The sequence below is a fragment of the Phialemonium atrogriseum genome (genome assembly GCF_030411735.1).
Source record: "Phialemonium atrogriseum strain 8032-3 unplaced genomic scaffold QBC33scaffold_5, whole genome shotgun sequence".
Classification (NCBI taxonomy): domain Eukaryota; kingdom Fungi; phylum Ascomycota; class Sordariomycetes; order Cephalothecales; family Cephalothecaceae; genus Phialemonium; species Phialemonium atrogriseum.
Genome location: NW_026848142.1, coordinates 263,851 through 283,473, shown reverse-complemented (window position 1 = coordinate 283,473; position 19,623 = coordinate 263,851). Strand labels below are relative to the sequence as shown.

The 19,623-nt window shown below is 58.9% G+C and overlaps 8 protein-coding genes across 8 annotated transcripts; 4 read left to right on the top strand and 4 right to left on the bottom strand.

Moving 5' to 3' along the window:
• Positions 1–147: 147 nt before the first annotated feature.
• On the top strand, positions 148–1,881 carry QBC33DRAFT_302840 (cysteine and histidine-rich domain-containing protein). Its single transcript, XM_060423412.1, has 3 exons — positions 148–428; positions 517–1,051; positions 1,220–1,881. Exons 1-3 carry the CDS (start codon positions 323–325, stop codon positions 1,539–1,541), a joined length of 963 nt encoding a protein of 320 aa, XP_060286085.1. The 5' UTR covers positions 148–322; the 3' UTR covers positions 1,542–1,881.
• A 509-nt stretch (positions 1,882–2,390) lies between these two features.
• On the bottom strand, positions 2,391–3,568 carry QBC33DRAFT_556294 (uncharacterized protein; the record flags this gene model as incomplete). The annotated part of the gene is made up of 4 exons (XM_060429713.1): positions 2,391–2,700; positions 2,788–2,943; positions 3,024–3,296; positions 3,414–3,568. The coding sequence occupies 4 exons, from the start codon at positions 3,566–3,568 to the stop codon at positions 2,391–2,393; spliced, it is 894 nt and encodes a 297-aa protein (XP_060286084.1).
• Positions 3,569–4,218: 650 nt separating this feature from the next.
• QBC33DRAFT_446196 (uncharacterized protein) lies at positions 4,219–5,559 on the bottom strand (the record flags this gene model as incomplete). Its single annotated transcript, XM_060424360.1, has 1 exon — positions 4,219–5,559. The coding sequence occupies one exon, from the start codon at positions 5,557–5,559 to the stop codon at positions 4,219–4,221; it is 1,341 nt and encodes a 446-aa protein (XP_060286083.1).
• A 358-nt stretch (positions 5,560–5,917) lies between these two features.
• On the top strand, positions 5,918–8,108 carry QBC33DRAFT_617207 (uncharacterized protein). The gene is made up of 3 exons (XM_060432679.1): positions 5,918–6,268; positions 6,324–6,642; positions 6,705–8,108. The coding sequence occupies exons 1-3, from the start codon at positions 6,134–6,136 to the stop codon at positions 7,703–7,705; spliced, it is 1,455 nt and encodes a 484-aa protein (XP_060286082.1). The 5' UTR covers positions 5,918–6,133; the 3' UTR covers positions 7,706–8,108.
• A 422-nt stretch (positions 8,109–8,530) lies between these two features.
• QBC33DRAFT_512548 (uncharacterized protein) lies at positions 8,531–9,988 on the bottom strand (the record flags this gene model as incomplete). Its single annotated transcript, XM_060425916.1, has 2 exons — positions 8,531–9,804; positions 9,880–9,988. The coding sequence occupies 2 exons, from the start codon at positions 9,986–9,988 to the stop codon at positions 8,531–8,533; spliced, it is 1,383 nt and encodes a 460-aa protein (XP_060286081.1).
• A 1,701-nt stretch (positions 9,989–11,689) lies between these two features.
• QBC33DRAFT_529410 (uncharacterized protein) lies at positions 11,690–13,003 on the top strand. The gene has a single exon (XM_060427147.1). It carries the CDS (start codon positions 11,827–11,829, stop codon positions 12,715–12,717), a length of 891 nt encoding a protein of 296 aa, XP_060286080.1. The 5' UTR covers positions 11,690–11,826; the 3' UTR covers positions 12,718–13,003.
• Positions 13,004–14,952, top strand: QBC33DRAFT_529406 (Phosphomannomutase). Its single transcript, XM_060427146.1, has 3 exons — positions 13,004–13,500; positions 13,712–14,166; positions 14,268–14,952. The coding sequence occupies exons 1-3, from the start codon at positions 13,408–13,410 to the stop codon at positions 14,518–14,520; spliced, it is 801 nt and encodes a 266-aa protein (XP_060286079.1). The 5' UTR covers positions 13,004–13,407; the 3' UTR covers positions 14,521–14,952.
• On the bottom strand, positions 14,951–19,032 carry QBC33DRAFT_301678 (putative ww domain-protein). The gene is made up of 3 exons (XM_060423407.1): positions 16,354–19,032; positions 15,592–16,280; positions 14,951–15,520 (listed from the first exon to the last, which is right to left on the bottom strand). The coding sequence occupies exons 1-3, from the start codon at positions 18,861–18,863 to the stop codon at positions 15,036–15,038; spliced, it is 3,684 nt and encodes a 1,227-aa protein (XP_060286078.1). The 5' UTR covers positions 18,864–19,032; the 3' UTR covers positions 14,951–15,035.
• Positions 19,033–19,623: the final 591 nt, after the last annotated feature.

Here is a 19,623-nt window from a genome sequence, read left to right as displayed (position 1 = left end):
AAGATGGTGGGTGAGTTTTGAATGGGCGGCCCAGAGCCTCTTCAGCCTAGCATCAGCCGATTTGTCGATGCAGTGTCGCCCCTGCTGAATCTCTGGGATCATAGTGGCTGGTCGACAAATCAGTGAGCACGGCGGAATGCAACCTTCCCCACCCCCACCTCCACAACCCCTGTCATATACCAAAGCTTTCCATGTACTTCGAAGCTCCTCGAAAGGAAAGCAAGCTGCCATTTCCAATTCTTGATTCTCCAAAAGCTTTGGCTTGGGAGCCTTCCTGAAATTCCTGACCTCACACCTACCTACCTACCTACCGACCTCAGCCATGGCCCAGAAGTGCGTTCATCAAGGCTGCGGCAAAACCTTCAGCGACCCGGACGAGGTTTGCAAATACCATCCGGGACCGCCAATATTCCACGAGGGGCAGAAAGGTAGGTTCATACAAAGCTGGCAGGCCTCGCATGTTTATTGTGGACTGGGCAGCTGACCTCGTCTTTTCTTTTCTTGCCTGAAATCCAGGGTGGAAATGCTGCAAGCCTCGGGTTCTCACCTTCGAGGAGTTCATGGAGCTACCGCCCTGCACCGAGGGCAAGCACAGCACGACCGACCTACCACCCAAGATCGAGAAGAAAGAGACCGCCGATCCGACACTCCTCTCCAACGCATCTTTTCCAGCACCACCTCCCCGGGCCCCCATAACTGTTGCGCAGACTGCGGCGACGCCTCCACCTCCGCCGCCAGAGTCTGAGGATGACGACCCCAGTCTCGAGATAGCGGACGGGCAGGCCTGTCGGCGGAGGGGCTGCGGCGCGCGCTACTCCAAGGGCCAGAACAGGGACAGGGAGGAGTGCACACACCACCCCGGGGCTCCCATATTCCACGAGGGCAGCAAGGGCTACAGCTGCTGCAAGAGGAAGGTCCTGGAGTTTGACCAGTTTATGAAAATCGAGGGGTGCAAGACGAAGCCCCGGCACTTGTTTGTCGGAAGCGGCAAGAAGGACGCCTCCGGGAACGCCATTGGGTCGGGGGGCGAGGAGCTCTTGGAGACGGTTAGGTACGTCACCTGCCCCGCGTGCTGGGAGGCACCGTTGATTTCTTTCGCATTTGTGGTTTCGCAGCCAAGTTCTCTTGCCCGGCGCAGATGGCGGGCTGGGCTGGGCCTCGTAAACGAGCCAGGGTTGAGGGCTAGTATCTTTTGCTAACAGGACTCGGGTTGCCGCAGACACGACTTCTACCAGACTCCTTCGTCGGTAATCGTCTCGTTCTTCCTGAAGAAGATCGACAAGGATACGGCCAAGGTGTCGTTCCAGGAACAGCAGTTGGACCTGGACCTGCCGACAACGGACGCACCGACGCCGAAGCGCTACAAGACAACGGTGCCGCTGTTTGGGCCCATCGACACCGACAAGTCATCCTTCAAGATCCTGGGCACGAAGCTCGAGCTGAACCTGGTCAAGGCAGGCGGGAATTCCTGGCCGGTGCTGCGCAGTGACGAGCCATTGACGGGTGAGATCCTGCAGATTGGACGAGCCGGAAGGGCATGATGTGAAAGCCAATGGGCTTATCCTTATGCATGTTTGGTCGAGGGGCCAAGGACGTCTCGGCGAGCTACACGGCCAAGTCGGGATGGAGACAGATCTCGGCCTGTAATCAAAAAGCAACGTGTACTACCTAGAGGCGGGAGAAAAGAAACCGGGGGACTGTTGCGTAGCGAGACATGGATAACTGTTCTTCTGCGACCAGAGCAGCCAACCACGGGCACGTAGACACTGAGTGACCACACCCGTCTATGAGAGTTGGAACGATCCATGGTGGTGGATGCCAGCGTCCAGAAAGAACACATGCTCAAAAGACAGGATTTCTGTGGCATTCGGGAGCTCCATTCTGCATCAAAATCAGGATCCCGGAATTCGAAGCACCACACCAATATAGGGTGACAGTCTTGATCTTTTGGCTAGCACCGACCTGCTGTTTCTGGCACCCCGGAACACCACCCAAAGTAGCGTATGGACGAACATTGAAGTTGGCTGCTGCACAATGATGCTCTCCATCTGTTTCTGCTGAGATTGTCCCAAGATGCACCTCCGTTTGTCGAGAAATTGTCCATTTTCGTGGTGTATACACTTCGCTCTGTATGGTCAGTCCATCTTATATGTTTTGAGTAATTTAGACCAATGGGAGAACAACGCGATGAGTGACGACCTCCCAAGTGCGAGTTTGCCGTATGTTCAGCCTCGGAGCTCCCATTCCTTTTCCTGCTTCCTTGCTAACTCGTTCTGCCAAATATGGCTTGGCTCAATGGTGCATGGGCGACTCCCCCCACCCCCCAAGGAAACGGAAATATTCGTGCAGTACAATGCGAGAGAATGAGATAGCCTGTAGGAAGAGGCCCTTCAACCCTCAAGCGGCCGCGTTGTCGACCCCGGTCTCGCAGCCCTCTCCCCCGGCCCCTTCTCCTGATGCCCCTGGCCGCCCCGGACAACCGTAGCCATGCCCTTAGAGAACGCAACCACAACCCTCCCGCCGCCGTCCGGGCCTCCTCCACCGCCGCCATCCCCGCCGGACTGGTCCACCCGGACCGGGACGCCGCCGTCGTTACCGAACTCGATTATGGGGCCGCCGTCGGCGGTGTATCCGACCAGGTGGGCGTCGTATCCGCCAGCGGCCTCGCCTGTCACGCTCCCCTCGACTCGGATCGTGTCCCTAGGTGAAGTTGTTGCGCGGTTAGCATGGGCGGGAAAGTGTAGCCCTAAATAGAGTTAGGGGGGGCACCCTGGGGGTTAGCCGTACTCCCTACTCATGGCCAGGTTGTCCTCGGACCTGGCCCCTCGCCCACACGGGCTCCAGCGCCTGGCCCCCCTGATACGCTTCAGCATAGCGGCCTGCACGACGTGGCCGAGGCCCGCGACGACTAGCACCGGCGTTCCCAGGGCCAGCGCCCAGGGGCTGTCGATGAGATTGTCAGCACCGCACACCTCGTCCGCCAGGCGCAGGGGCTTTAAACCCCAGGTAGATGTCAAACTCACGGGTGCTCCCCGCCGCGGACAGTGTGGGAGGCGGCGAGCAGGATGCCGAGGATGGCGATGAGGGCGCCGACCTGCAGGGCCGTCCAGGCCGCCCAGTACAGCGGCATCAGGTCCTCGCCGTCGCAGAACTGCAGCGCCAGCAGCGCGAACACCTCGGTCACCACCGCCGCCACCGACACGCCGGCGTACAGCCCGCACGCCAGCATGCACCGCTTCATCTCGCGGGCTGCGTCGGCCGACCCCGCTGGGGACTGGGATACTGACTCCACGGACCTTTGGGGCGCTGTGTGAGTTGAATTTGCAGCGGTTACGGTTCATCCGGAACGGGGATGGGAGAGCGCCGAAAAGGATTTGGAAAAGGGGGGGAGGGGGTGATGCGGTCGAACTCACCGGCCGTACCGCCATGAGGCGGCAAACAACATGATTATGACCAGCAGGAAGAGTAGCCAGTAGATGACGTCGAAGCTAGTCCGTCCGAGATGGGCCGCAAACCGGGCGTAATATTCACACCGCGCGATGTCGCCGTCGCTGAAGTGGCCTGCCATGGTCCTAGGAGGACGCTCGGGCGGTAGTAGGGGTTTGCTGTTGCAATGGCGACGATGTAGAGAAGAGCGTCTGTGTGGAAGGGAGAACTGTTTGGACTGATTTCCTAGGAATGTCACGGCAGTTCATGGCCAGGAAGGGGTAGCTACAATGGGTCGGGCCCTTTGATAAGGGCATGTATGGGATAGCGGCCGAACATGGTGGACACCCATCCATAGCAGGACACACCGCTCTGGCCGCGATCGTGCGTGCGACTCGAGGAGAGTGCGCATGCCGTGCCAGGTATCGAACACCAAAGCAATCCGGACCAAGCAGGATCTAGCAAGAGATAAGAACAGGAGGGAGATGGCTCCGCCACGGCAGTCAGCCTCTCATGCGAAGGACACTGGCAGGCCCATTGTCGCACGGAATGGATCTGATAAGGTCTTGGTGTCGATCCTGTGAGGATTCCGCGTTATAGACTGACACGTATTTTGTTCGATTTATCTTGGCAGCCGCAGCCGCAGGGCACCGGGCCCGGTGGGACGCCACGGTCACGTAGTTCAGCCAAGAAAGTGCCCGGGGTCCGGACAAGAGAATTTTCGTGATTGCTTTTTGCTTACATCTTGGCTGTTTACGTCCCACTGGCCGGTGTGCCAATAGCCTCCCGCAGCTAGTTCATCCCCTCCATAAGCTCGACTGCATCTAGGATCATCCCCTTCCTCAAAGTATACTGCCGGAGCGCTTGGAACTCGGCCCCCTCCTCCTCGCCAAAACGCTGGTGCTCCGAGAAGCCGAACGAGCACGCCACCTTGTCAAATGCGGCTCGCTCGTCTTCCCGGATCCACCTCCGCCTCAAGGGCGTTCCTGCCGCCCAGGTCACGCGTTTCATCTGGTCGTTTGCCGTTGTGGCGGCGACCAGACCAATGGTGGCCGTGAAGCCGACATAGGCCAGGAGACCCGCAAAGGCTACCCCCGTTGCGGTGCCGTGGTCCATGGAATCTTGCAGATAAGATAGGCGGGATGCAGCAGCATATGTGAGAACAGGGGCCGCCGCAAGGACTGACGCCGGCACCAGGGCCTTCTTGATAAGCTTCGATCGCACAAATGCCTTGGCGCCATAGCTGTTCTCGATGATGCCAACCGCGGCGTCCAGGTTCTTGGCCTCGATTGCAGCATCCAAGGCCTTCTCCGCGACATCGGCGTCAACTGCATTGTCCGCCTTGCTGGGATTCCGCTCGACATATTCGACGCTGCCAGAAACCTCCCTGGGCAGGGGTTTGGACGCGTACAATGCGAGAATATGAGACAGCGTCTCGGGCTTGCTAAGCTGAGCCTGGACACTGACATATTCTGCAAGGATCCGAGGTGTGATAACGACAGGTGGGTGCGTGATAATAGTATATGCTGCCTCGGACATCTTATCAACCACGTCCTGTAAACGGAGAGCTGAACTCTGCTGTTTCACTGTCGCGACTTTTCCTCCCGTCCTCCTCCCGTTGCTATCCAGATCGAGCAAATGGGAAGCGGCAGTCTCCGATTGGCCTTCCCTATTAATGCCGGCTTCGGGCTCCGTGGCTGCATCCAAAAGAAGCTTAACATCGTTCTGTGCACACGCCCGCAAAGCCCCAAGAGTAGTCTTCTCGGAGGGGATGCCTTGTTGTCCCAAAAAAGCCTTGGTGACCCGATCCACTGCAGTGGCAATACTGGCCAGGTCCGCAAACTCTCGATGATTTTGCTGCTGCTGCGATGGCTGAGAAGTATTGATATCTGTAGCCCTTTCGGGGTTCTCCACAGGCTGTGCTTGCTTCACTCGCCGTAGTGTCCTTGATGTCGAGTGCACTCCGGCTGTGATCGTCCTGGACGGGCTCTGTTTCGTTGACTTGGCCCTATGTCTTCCAGCTTCCGCTGTTAGAAAGAAGCGCCTGCCCATGAGTCCGTTCCGGGCATAGATAGTCTCGCATATCTGACATAGCTGAGCTCTTGGGCTTGGGGGGAGTGCACGACGCATCATTGCGACCGAACGGGCCGGCTTTGCGCCGGGTCGGATAGGAGGCCCGGGATTGGGCGAAAGAGCCGGTGCGCTGGGTCGGCACCAGGTCAATTGAAAAGAGACGAAGAAATGGAAAAGGAAGGAAAAGGGCGACGAGATAAATATGATTAGACGTTGGTGCGGTTGAGTTTTGAGATCGACACCAAAACTTCTTCGCAGAAAGGCGAGCTTCGCGCGTTGGAAGCTGTGTCCAGGGTGTACCCACCCACCTCTGTGGCTCAACGGATGTCTCCTGGTAGTGGGACGAATCATGTGGCTGCTTAGGTAGGCAAAGATTAATGACGCCCAAGCCACACTGACGACACGCGGCTTCCTTCTTGTCACCTCTTTCCACTCGCTATAACATCTCCCATGCGCGACCACTCCCGTCGTTATGAGGCTATAGCCGACGGAGGCCCAAGTCCCTAGAACTGCTTACCGGAGTTTCGAGATATCATAGATATCCTTTTCTCGTTAACTTTCAGATTTACATGCCAAGGATCGAAACTCCATCGCATTCAACAATCCTCCTAGTAGCATCTTAAGCACTCAAGACATGCCGCCTCCCCCACCGCCGCCGCCGCCGCCGATGCCCGGCCGCGGTGGGCCTCCTCCGCCACCTCCTCCGCCCGGAGGACCTCCAGGAGCTGGGGGTCTCCCCACACGACCACCCGCAGCAGGGGTTGGCAGGGTACGGAATCTCAGGGGCCATGAACATTGGCAGGTGACGCTAACGGAACCTCCAGGGAGCACTTTTGTCAGATATCTCGAAAGGGAGGCCCCTCAGGAAGGCAGTCACGAACGATCGATCTGCGCCAATTGTTGGAACGACCTCTAGCGGTCCCGGTCACTCTCCTTTGGGAGGCGCACCACCGATTCCAGGCATACCCAAAGCAGGTGGCAGCCTCGCGCCACCAGTTCCCGGGAACAGAGCGAGGAGTAATAGCGACCACAGCGAGAGGCAACAGGCGGCCCCGGCTGTGGATGGTGCGCCCCAGCTTGGAGGTTTGTTTGCTGGAGGTATACCTAAGTTGCGGAAGACTGGAGGGGGCGTTGACACTGGAGGTGAGCCTACGGATACGTATCGGTTACCCCTGTAACGGATTCTGACATATGTGTGTGTGCAGCAAGCCGAGATGCCTCGTACCTCTCAGACCCAGAACCATCTTCCAGGACATCGCCAAACCCACCTTCGATGTCGGCCCCTAGACCGCCGGGAGGAACAGCGCCTGCAATACCCGGTCGCCCATCCCTCCCAGGGGCGGCGAGCTCGACATCATTTCATCCATCCATTGCGAACTTAAGAAAGACGGCGAACAGAGATGTGGCGCGGCCGATGTCGTCCGTTTCCATGATGGCATCGTCCAAGGGCCCACCACCTCCAGTTGGCAAGAAGCCGCCACCCCCTCCAGGCGCCCGCAAACCATCCAGCACAGCTGCCCCGTCCGCACCGCCGCCTCTGCCAGGAGCACCAGCTCCGCCTCCGCCGCCCCCTCCATCATCATCCGCCCCATCGCTTCCGCCGGCACCACCGCCTCCCCCGCCCGCGGCAGCCCCACGCCTTCCTCCCCCTCCCGGCCGCTCACAGCTGCCGCCTCCGCCCCCGCCCCCGCCCCCAACATCGTCAGCACCCAACGGCCTCTCCCCAAGCATAGCGCTGCAAGCCGCTATTCGGGCTGCAGCGGGCGCCCCGTCGCCAACTTCCGCCCCCCCCCCACCACCTCCCCCGCCGCCGGGTCACCCACCCCGCTCATCGGCGCCCAGCCCACCGCATGCCGCGCCAGCGCCGCCAGCGCCCTCGCTCTCCCACTCGACCTCGGCCAGCTCGGCCAGGTCGCACACCCCCTCGATGCTCCGCTCCTCCCTCCTCGACCCCAGCAACTTCACGCTGATGCACAACGGCGCCGGCTCCAAGAGCCCCAGCCCGACGAGAAACGCGTCGAACCCGCCAAACATGGGGAGTCTCGGAGGCGGTGGCGGCGGGCGGGAAAGGTTCGTGGTGCAGGACCCGCGGTGGAAGTTCGTCAGCGAGGACAAGTTCCCCAAGCCGAGGGATTTCGTTGGCGGCGCGAGGCGGTACCGGGCGGGAAGGGGGAGCAGCGTGCCGCTGGACCTGTCGGCCTTGTAAGTGAGGTCTGGGTGTGGGAGTAGGGAGGCAGGATGTGGCGAATTGAGGTGCGCGGTGAGAGGTGGCCGACTCGACAGAGAAGGATGGCCCGCCTCCCTGATGAATAATAGGTGGCTGCTGGTGATGTGTGGTCTTTACGCCATATTCTTGGGGATTTTCTCTACCGGGCTGCGGGCGGTCATAGGGTGTATTGTATGTACATGGAATTAGTGAAGGTCCAACAGAATGAATGGCGTCGATGCTGCATGCGAGAGGCAACAGGCAGCCTCCCCAAACTTTCACTTCCACGTCACCATGGCAGTAGTATTTTGAACATGCTGTTATGTTCTGACTTTGGACTCGATATTGTTCCATATATCTGGCCTTTTTGCTTGGCCTAAAACTCGGCACCAAAATAATCAAGTATGAAAACGAACGCCCCCATCCAGATGATTAAAAGCCCATTCTTCCCAGATATCAAAGGCCAAGAGGCCAACCGATTAACCCACTGCAAGAAGCAAGCTCATGTAACTGGTTTCCCAGTACTCCATATATGCCACGGCCCGACCCTGCGACATTATCGCTCCCACTGGCTTGGTATAATAGGTCTGTCTTGTCATCGTTTTCGTTCATGCAAATCCGATGCCGTTAATGATGCCGTTCCACAGCCGACGGACGGCCATCGTTATTTACCTCTGCTCCGTTAACTCACCCCAGTTCTTGTTTTTTTCTCCTTGTAATTAACGGGACGAATTCAAAGGGGTATCTCCTGGCGAACAATTTACCACCCCTTCCTCCCTCCCCGCCACCACGCCAAGAAACCAGCAGAGACCCAGGGCATCCCGACTAGGTCGTCACGCTCTTAGCCACGGCACCCCACCTGAACCGCCTAAGCGTCCCGCCGCCGGAGGACGACGACTTGGCCAGCTCCCTCCCGCACGACGACGACGACAGGTTCGCGGAGCCACCACCACCACCCGCACCGCCGAACGCTGCGGCCCCGCCCTCCTGGCGGCCCACCTCGCGCCCGATGACGTAGCCGGCGCCGAAGCCGACGACCGAGACGAGCACGAGGACCCCGGCACTGACGACCCAGGTCAGCACCGTCGGGCTGATAAACGTCGTCGCCGTCATGGCGTCGCCGCCGCCGCCGCCGCCCCCGTCCGCTCCGGTGCGCTTCTTCTTGGCGGCGCGGGCGGGCCGGGTCTGCGGCGTGGACGGGCGTTTGCTCTTCTCGCCGGCGGCCGCGGCGCCTGCGCCTGCGCCCCTGTCCTTTGAGGAGTTGGATGATCGCGCGCTGGGGGCGCCGCTGCTGCTGCTGTTGGATCCCGTTGTGCGCGGCGGCTGGCGGAGGTGTGGGGGGATCGGCGAGGCGGCGGCGGGTGGGCCCTCTGCCATGAGTTCGGATTCCGGGACGAAGTGGAGGCCCATCGGCTGGGAGCTGGGCATGACGCCGGCCCCGATACCGCCGGTTCCCGATGGCCCGGCGAGCTCCGAGTCCCGCTTAGGGAGACCTCGCGCGGCAGCGGCGCAGGATAGGAGGGTTGTGAGCGACGCGCGGAGAGCGGCGTCGTTGTCGGCTTGGTAGGATGGTGACATGAAGTTGCGGTGAGCGCGGGGCTGGGAGCGCTGAGACATGGATGGGTGAGAGAAGGGCGGATGCTGTCGGGTGGACGAGCTCGCTGCATGGCGGTACCCATGGTGGGAGGGGGGATGTGAGAAGGCATTCGGTTGCGGCTGGAAATTTGGCGAGTTCGACGGGCGGCCGAGAGCTGTCGCATTCTCATCATCGTCGTCGTCGTCTTCATCATCCACATCGCTATCCAGATCGGCACTTGGTCGAAATGCGGTTTGTTGGCGTTGGAGACTTGCGGCTGGCTGGATGTGCTCGTTCGAGCTCGTCATAACGCGGTCTTCCTCGCTTTCCGTCTCATCGTACTCATCCTGGCTGCTCGTGCCGGCTTGGGGGGCAACCTGGTTGGCAATCCTGGAAGCCGGGATCCGTTGCATTTGTTGTAGCCGCCTTCGCCTTGGTGGGTAGGGGTTGTTTCCGACACGTAAGCCGGTCGTGACGACCTCGTCTCCGATCGAGGACAAGGACGAGGAAGACGGCTGGGATGCTATTTCAACCCATGATTCTGACATTGTAAGCGCGGGCTGAGGGAGAAAGGCTCCGCTCGGCGTCAGCAACTGACCATCATTCCGGCGCTGGGATGCGGTGATCTCAGATGCTCCGTTCTGGTGCTGCCGTGCAGGACTGCCGCAATCATCGCCGCGGTGGCCCTGGGATTGGGAAGAAGCCATAATAGAGAACAATGCGGGTTTTCAAGGCCACGAGGGCAAGAAAGGATGCTGGCTTGAGCAGGGCGCGAAATGGTTGATGGCGACTCGCCGAGATCGGTGTGCCAAAGGGTGTCCTTTGCTTATCAGTCCCGCTATACTGCCTCCCTGTTGGTCGATCACGCGATAAGAGGGGCGGGGATAACGACGGTAAGAAGGATCCCTTAACGTTGATGGAGAAGTTGAAACAGGCGAAAAGGTCGGAGCACGACACTCGACCGCCAGACCGTTCCTGTTCTTGATGGATGCAAGTCGGCGGTTGTTGAGGCTTTGTGGTCTTTGTTCAGTGCCAACTCGAACTCTACTCCGTACTCGTGGGGGGAGTTGGCGGTGGGCGGTTGGGGGGTGGGCGTGACCCACACCTTCCATTTGTTCGTCGTGAAGATTGGCTGCGCGTCACTCAATAGGTGAGGTACCTAGGTACTATGCACTAAGTAGAGTGATCCTCCAGCCTCTGTGGTTGAATTCCAAGGTTCCATTACAGTTATGGTTTCAGTGTTGGAAGGTTAGGTACCTTATCACTCCATCGTACATCAGAAACCGCCAGATTTAGCTCCAGGCCGAGGCGATTTCTACTTCCGTAAGGCAAGGGCAATATTAGCTGCTAAAAGGTATTTACTCTTAATTGCTTTTTGCTTTTGATCCTCATGGCCACATGGACCCAGAAACTCACCTTAGGTGACTTATATGGAAGTGACGTTATGTACGCTATCAGCAGGGCGGTGAAAGTGCCCCGTGATGTGCCTCCCACATTGCCCGACAATGGTGGAACGGCCAAAGATCGGCTATACTATGTGCCGCCAGACTCAGCGACGGGAACATCTATCCATCTCCTTGATAGGTAGTTATAAGAATTGGTCTTGCTAAGTGGCCAAAGGTGCTCCCTAGCTCATGGTTACCTATAGGCTATATTTTTTTTACCACCATCCGTCCAGAGCTCTTCAACTTTACCCAAGGAAGATGCTCAACAGATTCCACCGTCGGGTTGGGTCCCCAAAGGTGGGGCTGGCTGGAGTGGGGAAACGATATCGAGCAGCGATCTCTACCTACTACGTAGTAGGTACCTAGCGAGCTTCCTACAAAACCCCACAACCCCCGTAGGCAGAGCTAAGCCCAGGGGTAGAGCCTTGGTGAAATTACGTAGTATCTACAGTTTGTACGCAAATGCGTATTAGCCCCAATGCAAGACTTCACACTCGAATACCGCCGAAGCCGATTTGCAATGGCATCTGACGAACGCCTTCGTGCCGTGGTGCGACGAGATTAGAATGTGCCAATCCCAGCTGAGAAGATCCCCGAACAGCTGAGTCGACGCAGGGTTCAGGCCGGCTTCTCCGTATTTAGCTGCAGATTGGCGATCTAATCTACTGCATCCGCCAGCGCGCCAGTGAGGATGCCCCCAGGTCGTTTTGAAACCTGTCCAATGGCAGGCTCTCCTCGACCCTGATGGTCGTTGCTTTTTGCGTACTACGCAGCACTACGCAGTAGACGATAGCTCCTTCCTCGTCATCAGTGGTGCCGTTGGTGCCGTTGGTGCGATGCACTTCACAGCCCCTCTCCATGAGCTGGACCCGCGGAGGCCATCCAGAAAAGGACCGGCTGGCTTGTGACTGTGACCGAGGATGAGGGGTATAAGAAGAGCCAGTCTCACGCCCAGATAGACATGTCCAGACTTAAGAAGAGCTGTCCCAAGCTGCATCATCTACCTCCTCCGGAATAAAGCAAAGCATCCAGGACATTACTCCTACTCCCAACTCCTCCTACTTCTTCGAGCTTGTCCCATACCCCCAAATCCAGTCAAAATGAATCTCGGCGGCTTCGGTTCCTTGGCCCAGAACGCCGTCAAGCAATTCGGCGGCGAGGACTCCAAAAAGGATGACGGTGCCGGGTCCTCTGACGCCAAGTGGGCCGACGTTGGCTCGTCAGCCAAGAAAGTGTTCTCCGACTTTCAAGAGAAAGAAAAGAAGGGTGAAAAGCTCGACTACTCGGAGATCGGCGAAGTGGCCAAGCAGGCCCATTCGGCCTACTCAACCACCGACGGACCCAAGGATGCAACCAGCATCGGCAAGGCCGTCGCCCAGGGCCTCTTCAAAAGCGGCAAGCCAGGCGATGAGCAAGGCTCCGGCCGTGACAACGAGAACTCCGGTCGCGATACCCTGAGCTCCGGTCGCGATACCCTGAGCTCCGGTCGCGATAATCAGACCTCCGGCCGCGATAACCAGAGCTTCGGTCGCGATAACCAGACCTCCGGCCGCGACAACGCTTTCGATAGCGAGCGCCGATCCGATAACGACCGCCGGTCCGACAACGACCGCCGTTCGGATAACGAGACTAGATCATCGGGTAGAGAGAGGCGGGATGTCGAGGAGAGCAGACCCATGGGACAGACACAGCGGCCATCGGAGAACTATTCCGGCAACAAGCCCGGATCCGATAGCTTCTCGGGCAACACGGAGAGCTTCTCGCGCAGCACGGAGAGCTCCTCGGGCAACACGGGTTATGGCCGCCAAGACTCTGGGGCACGGGACGAAACTCGCCCCATGAGAAGCGAGCACTCGACCCAGGCTGGGGGATTCCGCGGCAATTCTGGCGAGAGCAACGAATATGGCTCGAACAGGAATGAGTTCAAGACCAATGACGATGAGTTGCGTGGCAACTCCGGAGAGCGCAACGAATCCTCGCGTCGCTACTAGTCCAAGATGTGAGCGAGTCTAGTCTGGGCCGAGGATTGGGAGGGATTTAGCTAAGGAGATATCCATTGGCGAAGGCACGTACTTTCAGGAGGGCAGTGAGAGTACCAGCTGATAGTTTGAGCCACTCTTCCTCAAGTTTGTCAGTAATGATCATGAAATGCTGCGGGATCATGTCCCCTTGTTGAAAAACGCTGCATTCTTAGGAGTTTGAGGACCGTTTGATGCAATTTCAAGCAGTCGACTCCGACATATTAACAATAGTGAAGCTCTTAACCTCCATGGACCTTCGATCATGAAGTTGTGCACATCGCCTTCCAAATCCTGGTTAAGACCCCTGTAATTGCCCGTGCACGTTGTGTACCTGCGTACCTACCTATTCCGGTTCCCGCACATGCCCCACCATGGAAACCCCTCCACTCTCCAACCAATCAGGGCAATGTGGTGCATGCTGGTTGAGTAGAATTTGGCTGCATGAATATGGAAATGGGTTTAGAGGCGGTGTCCCTATCGGGGGGCGGCCGTAGATAACACAAGAGCTTGAACAAACCTTCACCGAAACTTCCTCAGCAGCGACTTGCAACCTGGTTGTGAAGTCTTTGGCCGCCTACTTTCTCCTCTTTCCCACCTTGCCGGTCTTTCCCTTCCTTCGCTCTCTCCAATTGCGGTCCAGGCTCTCTGAATACATCCGTCATGGCTCTCGCATACCCCCCTCTCGCAGACCGCCCACTTAAGAATACCATCTGCCTCTTCGATGTAGATGGCACACTCACACCGGCCAGGCTGGTACGTAGAAGTTCAATTATCAATAAAACCATTTAGGATACACCAAAATGGGGTAGCTCGTTGTCACTGGGATTTCTAGTGATCTCGGCCGGCCGCTCTCCCCTATCTATAATGCTGTCCGTTTAAACCCCCGTACCGTGTGCAAAGGGGGTCGGGGGACCGGCCAAAGAATTCAAGACCGACCAACTTAGCTAACGACGGTCCCCCACAGTCCGTCTCACCCGAGATGCTCAACCTCCTCGCCCGGCTGCGCCAAAAGTGCGCCATCGGCTTCGTAGGGGGCAGCGACCTGCGCAAGCAGCAGGAGCAGCTGGGCACGCCCGATGTGGCGGTGACGACGCTCTTCGACTTCTGCTTCTCGGAGAACGGCCTGACGGCATTCAAGAACGGCGCCCCGCTCGCGGCCAACAGCTTCATCAAGTGGATCGGCGAGGAGCAGTACAAGGAGCTCGCCTCCTTCATCCTGCACTACATCGCCGACCTCGACATCCCCATCAAGCGGGGCACCTTTATCGAGTTCCGCAATGGCATGATCAACGTGTCCCCCATCGGCCGTAACGCCAGCAACCAGGAGAGGAACGAGTATGAGGCCTATGACAAGATACACGGCGTGCGAAAGGCGTTTGTGGAGAAGCTCAGGGAGCGATTCGGCCATTTGGGCTTGACGTGAGTCTTGTGAATCTGCTCCCTTTTCCTCTCCTCTCCTTGGCCCCAGGCGAAACTGGGATCCGGCTTTGTTGCGATAGTGGCTGATACCGGCATGATAGGTTCTCCATCGGCGGCCAGATCTCCTTCGACATCTTCCCCACCGGCTGGGACAAGACGTACTGCCTCCAGCACCTCGAGAACGACGCCAAGAGGCCCGGCGGCATCCAGTACACCGAGATCCACTTCTTCGGCGACAAGACCTTTGAGGGCGGCAACGACTACGAGATCTACGTCGACCCGCGCACAATTGGCCACTCCGTGGCTAACCCCGAAGAAACCGCCGTGAAGATGAAGGAACTCTTCAATCTGTAGTCGGATGGAGCTAGGCAGGGGGCAGACGGGTATACGCTGGGCATGTTCGGGTCAACAACAGCTGCCCAGAATAAAATAGAAAGGGCAGGAACCAAAAAGAAGAGAAAAGAGAAAAGATGGGAACCTCAGATGCATCTGGGGATGAGGGAATAGAAAGTAGACCGGGGCCATTTCTCCCTTCTTTTCATTCTCTAAACGCTAAATATGACCTCTGGAAATCGCTACGCAACAGCCGCGTGCCACATTTGAAGAAGGGGGGGGGAAACCGGACAAGATATACAGATAAACCGATTGCTCTGTCTGTATGAAGCCAACTCCCAACCCGCGCGAGCTGCTAAAGTAGATAAACAACATGTCGTCACATACATACCGGGTCATCACGGAAGCCAGATCAAGTCGCCCCGCCCATCCCCTTTCCCCTCTCCCCCCCCCTTCCCCTCCGGTCCCTCTTGACCCGCGATAAAGCAAGGCCACATACATACATACAGATCGGTTCCGAGGGAGGCAGGCCTAATCTAATGCCCAAACTCGAGGTGCGGCACGATGACGGGCCCGTACTTTGTCGGCGCAGTGAAGGCGCCGTCCCCCTGAACGACAAAGTCGACGGCGAGGCTGAGCTTGTTGAGGCCGCTGCTGCCGCTCGAGACGCTCCCGGCGTACTGGGTGCCGCCGGCGCCGGCGCCGCCGGCGATGGCCTCCGGGTCGTAGGCGACGATGGCGACGTAGTTGCGGCGGCCCATGAGCTTCTTGAGATCGCGGGGGGTGCCCGAGGCGTCGGTGTGGAAGATCTCCATCATGTCCTCCTTGGTGTCGGACACCTCGTGCGTCGACTTGCTGCCGTTCTGCGGCACGTACAGGAGCTTGTTGTTGTGCAGCATCTTGAGCATGTAGTTGCTCGCCGGCTGGGCCACGATCGGGCTCGTGATGATTTGGTACATGGTCTTGTGGTCGCTCGGGTGCGACGGGTCGTGGACAAGGCCGGCGCCCGAGCAGTTGACGTCTGAAGCGGTACCTGTGAGTAAGCGGTTCCAGTTGAGAGATGGGGGGGAGGGGAGTGATGGGAGGACTTACCGCCCGAAAGGAACGTCATCCGGATTCCCTTCTGGTGGGCAATGCCCTGGAGGGTCCGGATCAGATATGTCCGCTCCAAGTCCTTGGATTCGTGAGTCCAAAGATCCTTCAACTCCTCGGCGATGTCGAAATCGCCAAACTGGTTAAGGACGTTGCCCATGAGCCCCGACTTGCCAACGGCCTTCTTGACGTGGCTGAATCCCTGGGCGACAACCTCCTTGCCTCCAACCACACCGGCCACCGAACTCGTCACCTTGCCGAGCAGGTTGTAAGTCGTGTTGACCGCCTTCTTGCCCGTTGCGAACGTGTTGGCCAGGGTCTCCACCGCCTCCAGTCGGGGGTAGACGGCGGGCACCGAGAGCATCCAGATGCAGTGTTGGACGCTGGGCGGCAGCAGGGCCACCTTGGGGAAGATGCCCTGGTAGGTCGGACCGGCCATGACCCGGTTCTGCGTCCTCTCGGACCGGCAGTCGGGCCCCACGACGACGACGGCGGGGCCGAGGTACTTGACAAAGTGCCAGCCCGCGCCGGTGATGGTGAAGAGGTCCTGGTCCGAACTGACGTTGCGCAGTATCTCCACCGTCGTATGGTGCTGGAAGAGGAGGTACATCTCGATGGCAACCCGTCCTATGTTCCTGAACACCGCCGAAGACTGCATGTAATCAGGATAAGATCCAAACCCATCGAAGCTAGCAGGTATTGTTAGTATTTTTTCTCCCTTCAAACCCCTTGCCAGAAGGATCTCAGGAGATCGGAACTTACATGTCATGGTCATCAATCTGCAAGATGTGGGGGATCTGGGCAAAAGCCTCTCTCAGGAACGGCTGGTCGAAATGGCTTGTGTAGTAGTGGAAGTAGGCGTGAGAAACGTCTTCTTCGTGCCTCGCCGTCCACTGGACGTTCTTCCGGTTCTCCCGCCCGGGCATGGAGAGCCACTGCTTGAGAATCGGCACCTCCTTCCACAGGCGATCGCCATAGATCTGGTCTCCGAGGCCGAGCTGGACGTGGAAGCCTCCGCACTCAACGTTCTTCTGCAGCACGTCCTTCCACATATAACCCACCCCGCCGAGCTTCGCCCTGTCGCCCTGGCTGGTGGAAGGGGCAAAATCGTTTCCGGAATGGGCAATCATGCGCCAGCCAGTCTCATGTCGGCCGGCGACCACGAATTCGTACCGCGTGCAGCCCAGGTGAGAGGTGACGGCATACGTCCATCGTTCCGTGCCGCCCTCGCCCATCTGGAGCTCCAGATCATACTTGTAGAAGCCCCAACGCTGGTGGGTGAAGATGGAGCGCGGGACAAGCTGCCTCGGGTTGGGCGAGAGATCTACACTCAGGTGGATGTGAATTGTAGGGGGCTGCGGGGCATCTGTAATGATCAAGATGCTCCCTGTCCATACGCCTCTCTCCAGGTCCATGTTGGCATACCGAAGGTACGGACCGAAGTAGACGCCGTTCGTGGGAGTTACCTTGTACATGTCCACACCCGCACTCGGTGGAGGCCCGGAGAAGCCAGCAGCGGTGGGGGTTGCCGATGCGGCCACGCTCATTATACTCTCCGCATAGCCAGGTGTTTGCGGGGGGTAGAGACCGGGGGAGGCGAGTGAAGCTTTCCCGCCCAGGAAAGGCGACCCGAGAGGGTTGCCGTACGTGGACGCGGTCGGCGAGAGAGGTGCCGTCTCGTGGTGGATCGGGTTTGGTCCCTTGGGGAACTCCCACTGAGTAGCTTGGCTGGCGAGATGGATGTAGTAATACTGCCCAGAATTCTGATCGAGATGGGCGATCCAGCCCTCGGGGAGCGGAGGGGGCGATGCTAGCCCGGCGGCTGCCTGGGCGGCGGATGGAGTGTGATAAAGCCCAGCCTGGCCGTTCTGAAGAGACTCTGGTCTGGGGTCGTTTGCAAACGCCGGGTGCCCAGGGTGCTGCAGCGCAGGGGACGCAAGGCCGGCTGCCGCAGGATCAGTCTTTGTTGCTGCTGCTGCCGCAGCAGACGTGGCAGATGCAGCAGATGTAGCGGTCGCCGTGTTGGACGCAGATGCTGCGGCGGCCGTAGCAGGGGTAGCTTGCGGGGCCGGAGCGGAGCTTGAACTGGCCTGGGCCGGTCGTTGCTTTTCGTTGGGATACGGGTGAGAATTGGCACTGGGGTTGACACTGGTATAGGCAGGCGGAGGAGTAGATGCTTGCATCCGCTGGAAGTCCTGCTCCAGGACGCTCACCTGGAGGCTTGACCCGGGAGGAGCGGTGGTGCCCGAGCTGGAGTTGGGCGGTGCGAGGTTCAAGGTTGGCTGCTGGAGCGGTAGGCTGCTGACGGGTTCCGATCCTTGGTAGACAGTGGGCGGGCCATGAGGCTGCTGGTCCGGGGTCTCGGTAGGGGTCCAAGGCCGGGCGGGCTGGGCTGGCCGAGGTTGGCCACCGTACTGCGCCAGGCGAGACTGAGCAGCGGCACTCTGAGCCTGGAAGCTGTTCAGCGTCGCTGTGCCCGAGATGCCGGCGGCCGCATACCGTGCCTCGATGCCTTCCCCTGGCAAGCTACCGGGTTCAATGGGAGTCTCTGGGGGAGGAGGTGATCCACGGCTAGCACGTGTTGTCGAGGTGGATGCAGTGGAGGAGAACCGGTTTACGCCGGCTGCGCTCTCGCCCGGCAGCAGGAGACTACTGGAGCCTGATGATGTACCACCGGGTGGTGGGTAGTAAGGCTTGTTCTGATATGCCGTCGAGATCTTCGCTGCGGAAACTGCGGGCTTGGGTTGCGCCAACGGCTTCGCGAACAGCTCATCCTTATCGTCGGTGGGGCTCGTGGGGCTTTGCAGGGGCATTGGCGCCGTGCCACGTCTCTCTGCCAGGCCAGTGCCCTTCTTCTCGATGGGACTCATGCTCAGTCGAGGAGAGGTATCATTATAGCTTTGCGGCTGCGACCCTCCAGGAATAGCGGGCGGGGTGTAAGTCCGGCCGGAACCGGAAGACTTGCGGCCGTCGTCCGCGTATGGAGGTCTGCTCGACTTGGATGGCTGGGTTATCCGGTGGTCCTCGTCGTCTGGGTACGGCAGCGGGGCCGCAGAGCTTGATGCTCCGGGCGGAAGTGGGAATGTAGTAGGCTTGGAAGAGGACGCGGGCGACGAGAAGGTCGGCGGGGCGGGGTACTTGAAACGGTCGGCAAGTTTTGGACTTTGAGGCTTGAATATCCTCAGGGGCTCGACAGTTGGACTGTCGCAATCTTCGACGGGCCTGCTCATGAAGAGCTCCTCGTCCGGGACGTCTCGAGACCTTGTCGCCATCTTGTCCGAGGGAAGGGCACCCGATCGACAGCCCGTCAGCAGACGCACGCGGGATGACGCACAGCAGATAAGTTATTTATAGGAGCCTCTCGTTGGCGATGACTATCTGAAGAGGTACTTGTCACTTGCGATGGGGTTTCGGAGGTCCCAAAGGATATTTGCCTGGGGTCGCACAACGGGCCGCGGGGAACTCGATCTCGATTTCAGCCCACAGGATGAGGGGGAAAGATACTAGGGGAAGAGAGAAAGGCAGTTGGACAGTCAAAGATCGAAGGCGGTACCGCAAGATGAAACACTGGGAGACGATGGAAAGTATACCATTCGAGGTAGGGAAGGAAGTCAGGTCGAGAGCAGCAGCGAGATATGCGCCCAAGCGAGGCTGGCCTTGCAGCTCCAAAGACGAGAGAAGTGCCCCGTCTGGCACGAGCAGCAGAAAAGGAACCTTAGCAGGCGCCACATGGGGCCTTGCTTTCCCGCCCAGACGTGCATAGCGGCGTGCAGGAAGCGGCTGTGATTGGCCTCGATCTCTGGGCGCTTAGGGGTCTGGGAGCAGCAGATGGCACGAAAGCGGCCAGGCTGTGCTCTCCAAGCGCCCAATGGACCGAACAGGTTCTGCAAAGAGCCACGCGCCGACGAATGCGCAGGGTCTTCGATAGGGGAAAAGGAAATCAACCACTTTCGCGTTTCCACCATTTGATGGAGCAAGGAACACCTCAGTAAAATCAGCCCCACCCCTTGGCCCTCGACCGCACATCCTGGC

Coding starts and splice junctions, on each gene's coding strand:
- QBC33DRAFT_301678 (XM_060423407.1), bottom strand. CDS start 18,863: ATGGCGACAAGGTCTCGAGACGTCCCGGACGAGGAGCTCTTCATGAGC. Junction 16,281..16,353: donor CAGATTGATGACCATGACAT/GTAAGTTCCGAT, acceptor AATACCTGCTAG/CTTCGATGGGTTTGGATCTT. Junction 15,521..15,591: donor GATGACGTTCCTTTCGGGCG/GTAAGTCCTCCC, acceptor GTACCGCTTCAG/ACGTCAACTGCTCGGGCGCC.
- QBC33DRAFT_617207 (XM_060432679.1), top strand. CDS start 6,134: ATGCCGCCTCCCCCACCGCCGCCGCCGCCGCCGATGCCCGGCCGCGGT. Junction 6,269..6,323: donor CCGCAGCAGGGGTTGGCAGG/GTACGGAATCTC, acceptor CGGAACCTCCAG/GGAGCACTTTTGTCAGATAT. Junction 6,643..6,704: donor AGGGGGCGTTGACACTGGAG/GTGAGCCTACGG, acceptor GTGTGTGTGCAG/CAAGCCGAGATGCCTCGTAC.
- QBC33DRAFT_302840 (XM_060423412.1), top strand. CDS start 323: ATGGCCCAGAAGTGCGTTCATCAAGGCTGCGGCAAAACCTTCAGCGAC. Junction 429..516: donor ATTCCACGAGGGGCAGAAAG/GTAGGTTCATAC, acceptor CCTGAAATCCAG/GGTGGAAATGCTGCAAGCCT. Junction 1,052..1,219: donor GAGCTCTTGGAGACGGTTAG/GTACGTCACCTG, acceptor GGGTTGCCGCAG/ACACGACTTCTACCAGACTC.
- QBC33DRAFT_529406 (XM_060427146.1), top strand. CDS start 13,408: ATGGCTCTCGCATACCCCCCTCTCGCAGACCGCCCACTTAAGAATACC. Junction 13,501..13,711: donor CACTCACACCGGCCAGGCTG/GTACGTAGAAGT, acceptor GGTCCCCCACAG/TCCGTCTCACCCGAGATGCT. Junction 14,167..14,267: donor TTCGGCCATTTGGGCTTGAC/GTGAGTCTTGTG, acceptor CCGGCATGATAG/GTTCTCCATCGGCGGCCAGA.
- QBC33DRAFT_529410 (XM_060427147.1), top strand. CDS start 11,827: ATGAATCTCGGCGGCTTCGGTTCCTTGGCCCAGAACGCCGTCAAGCAA.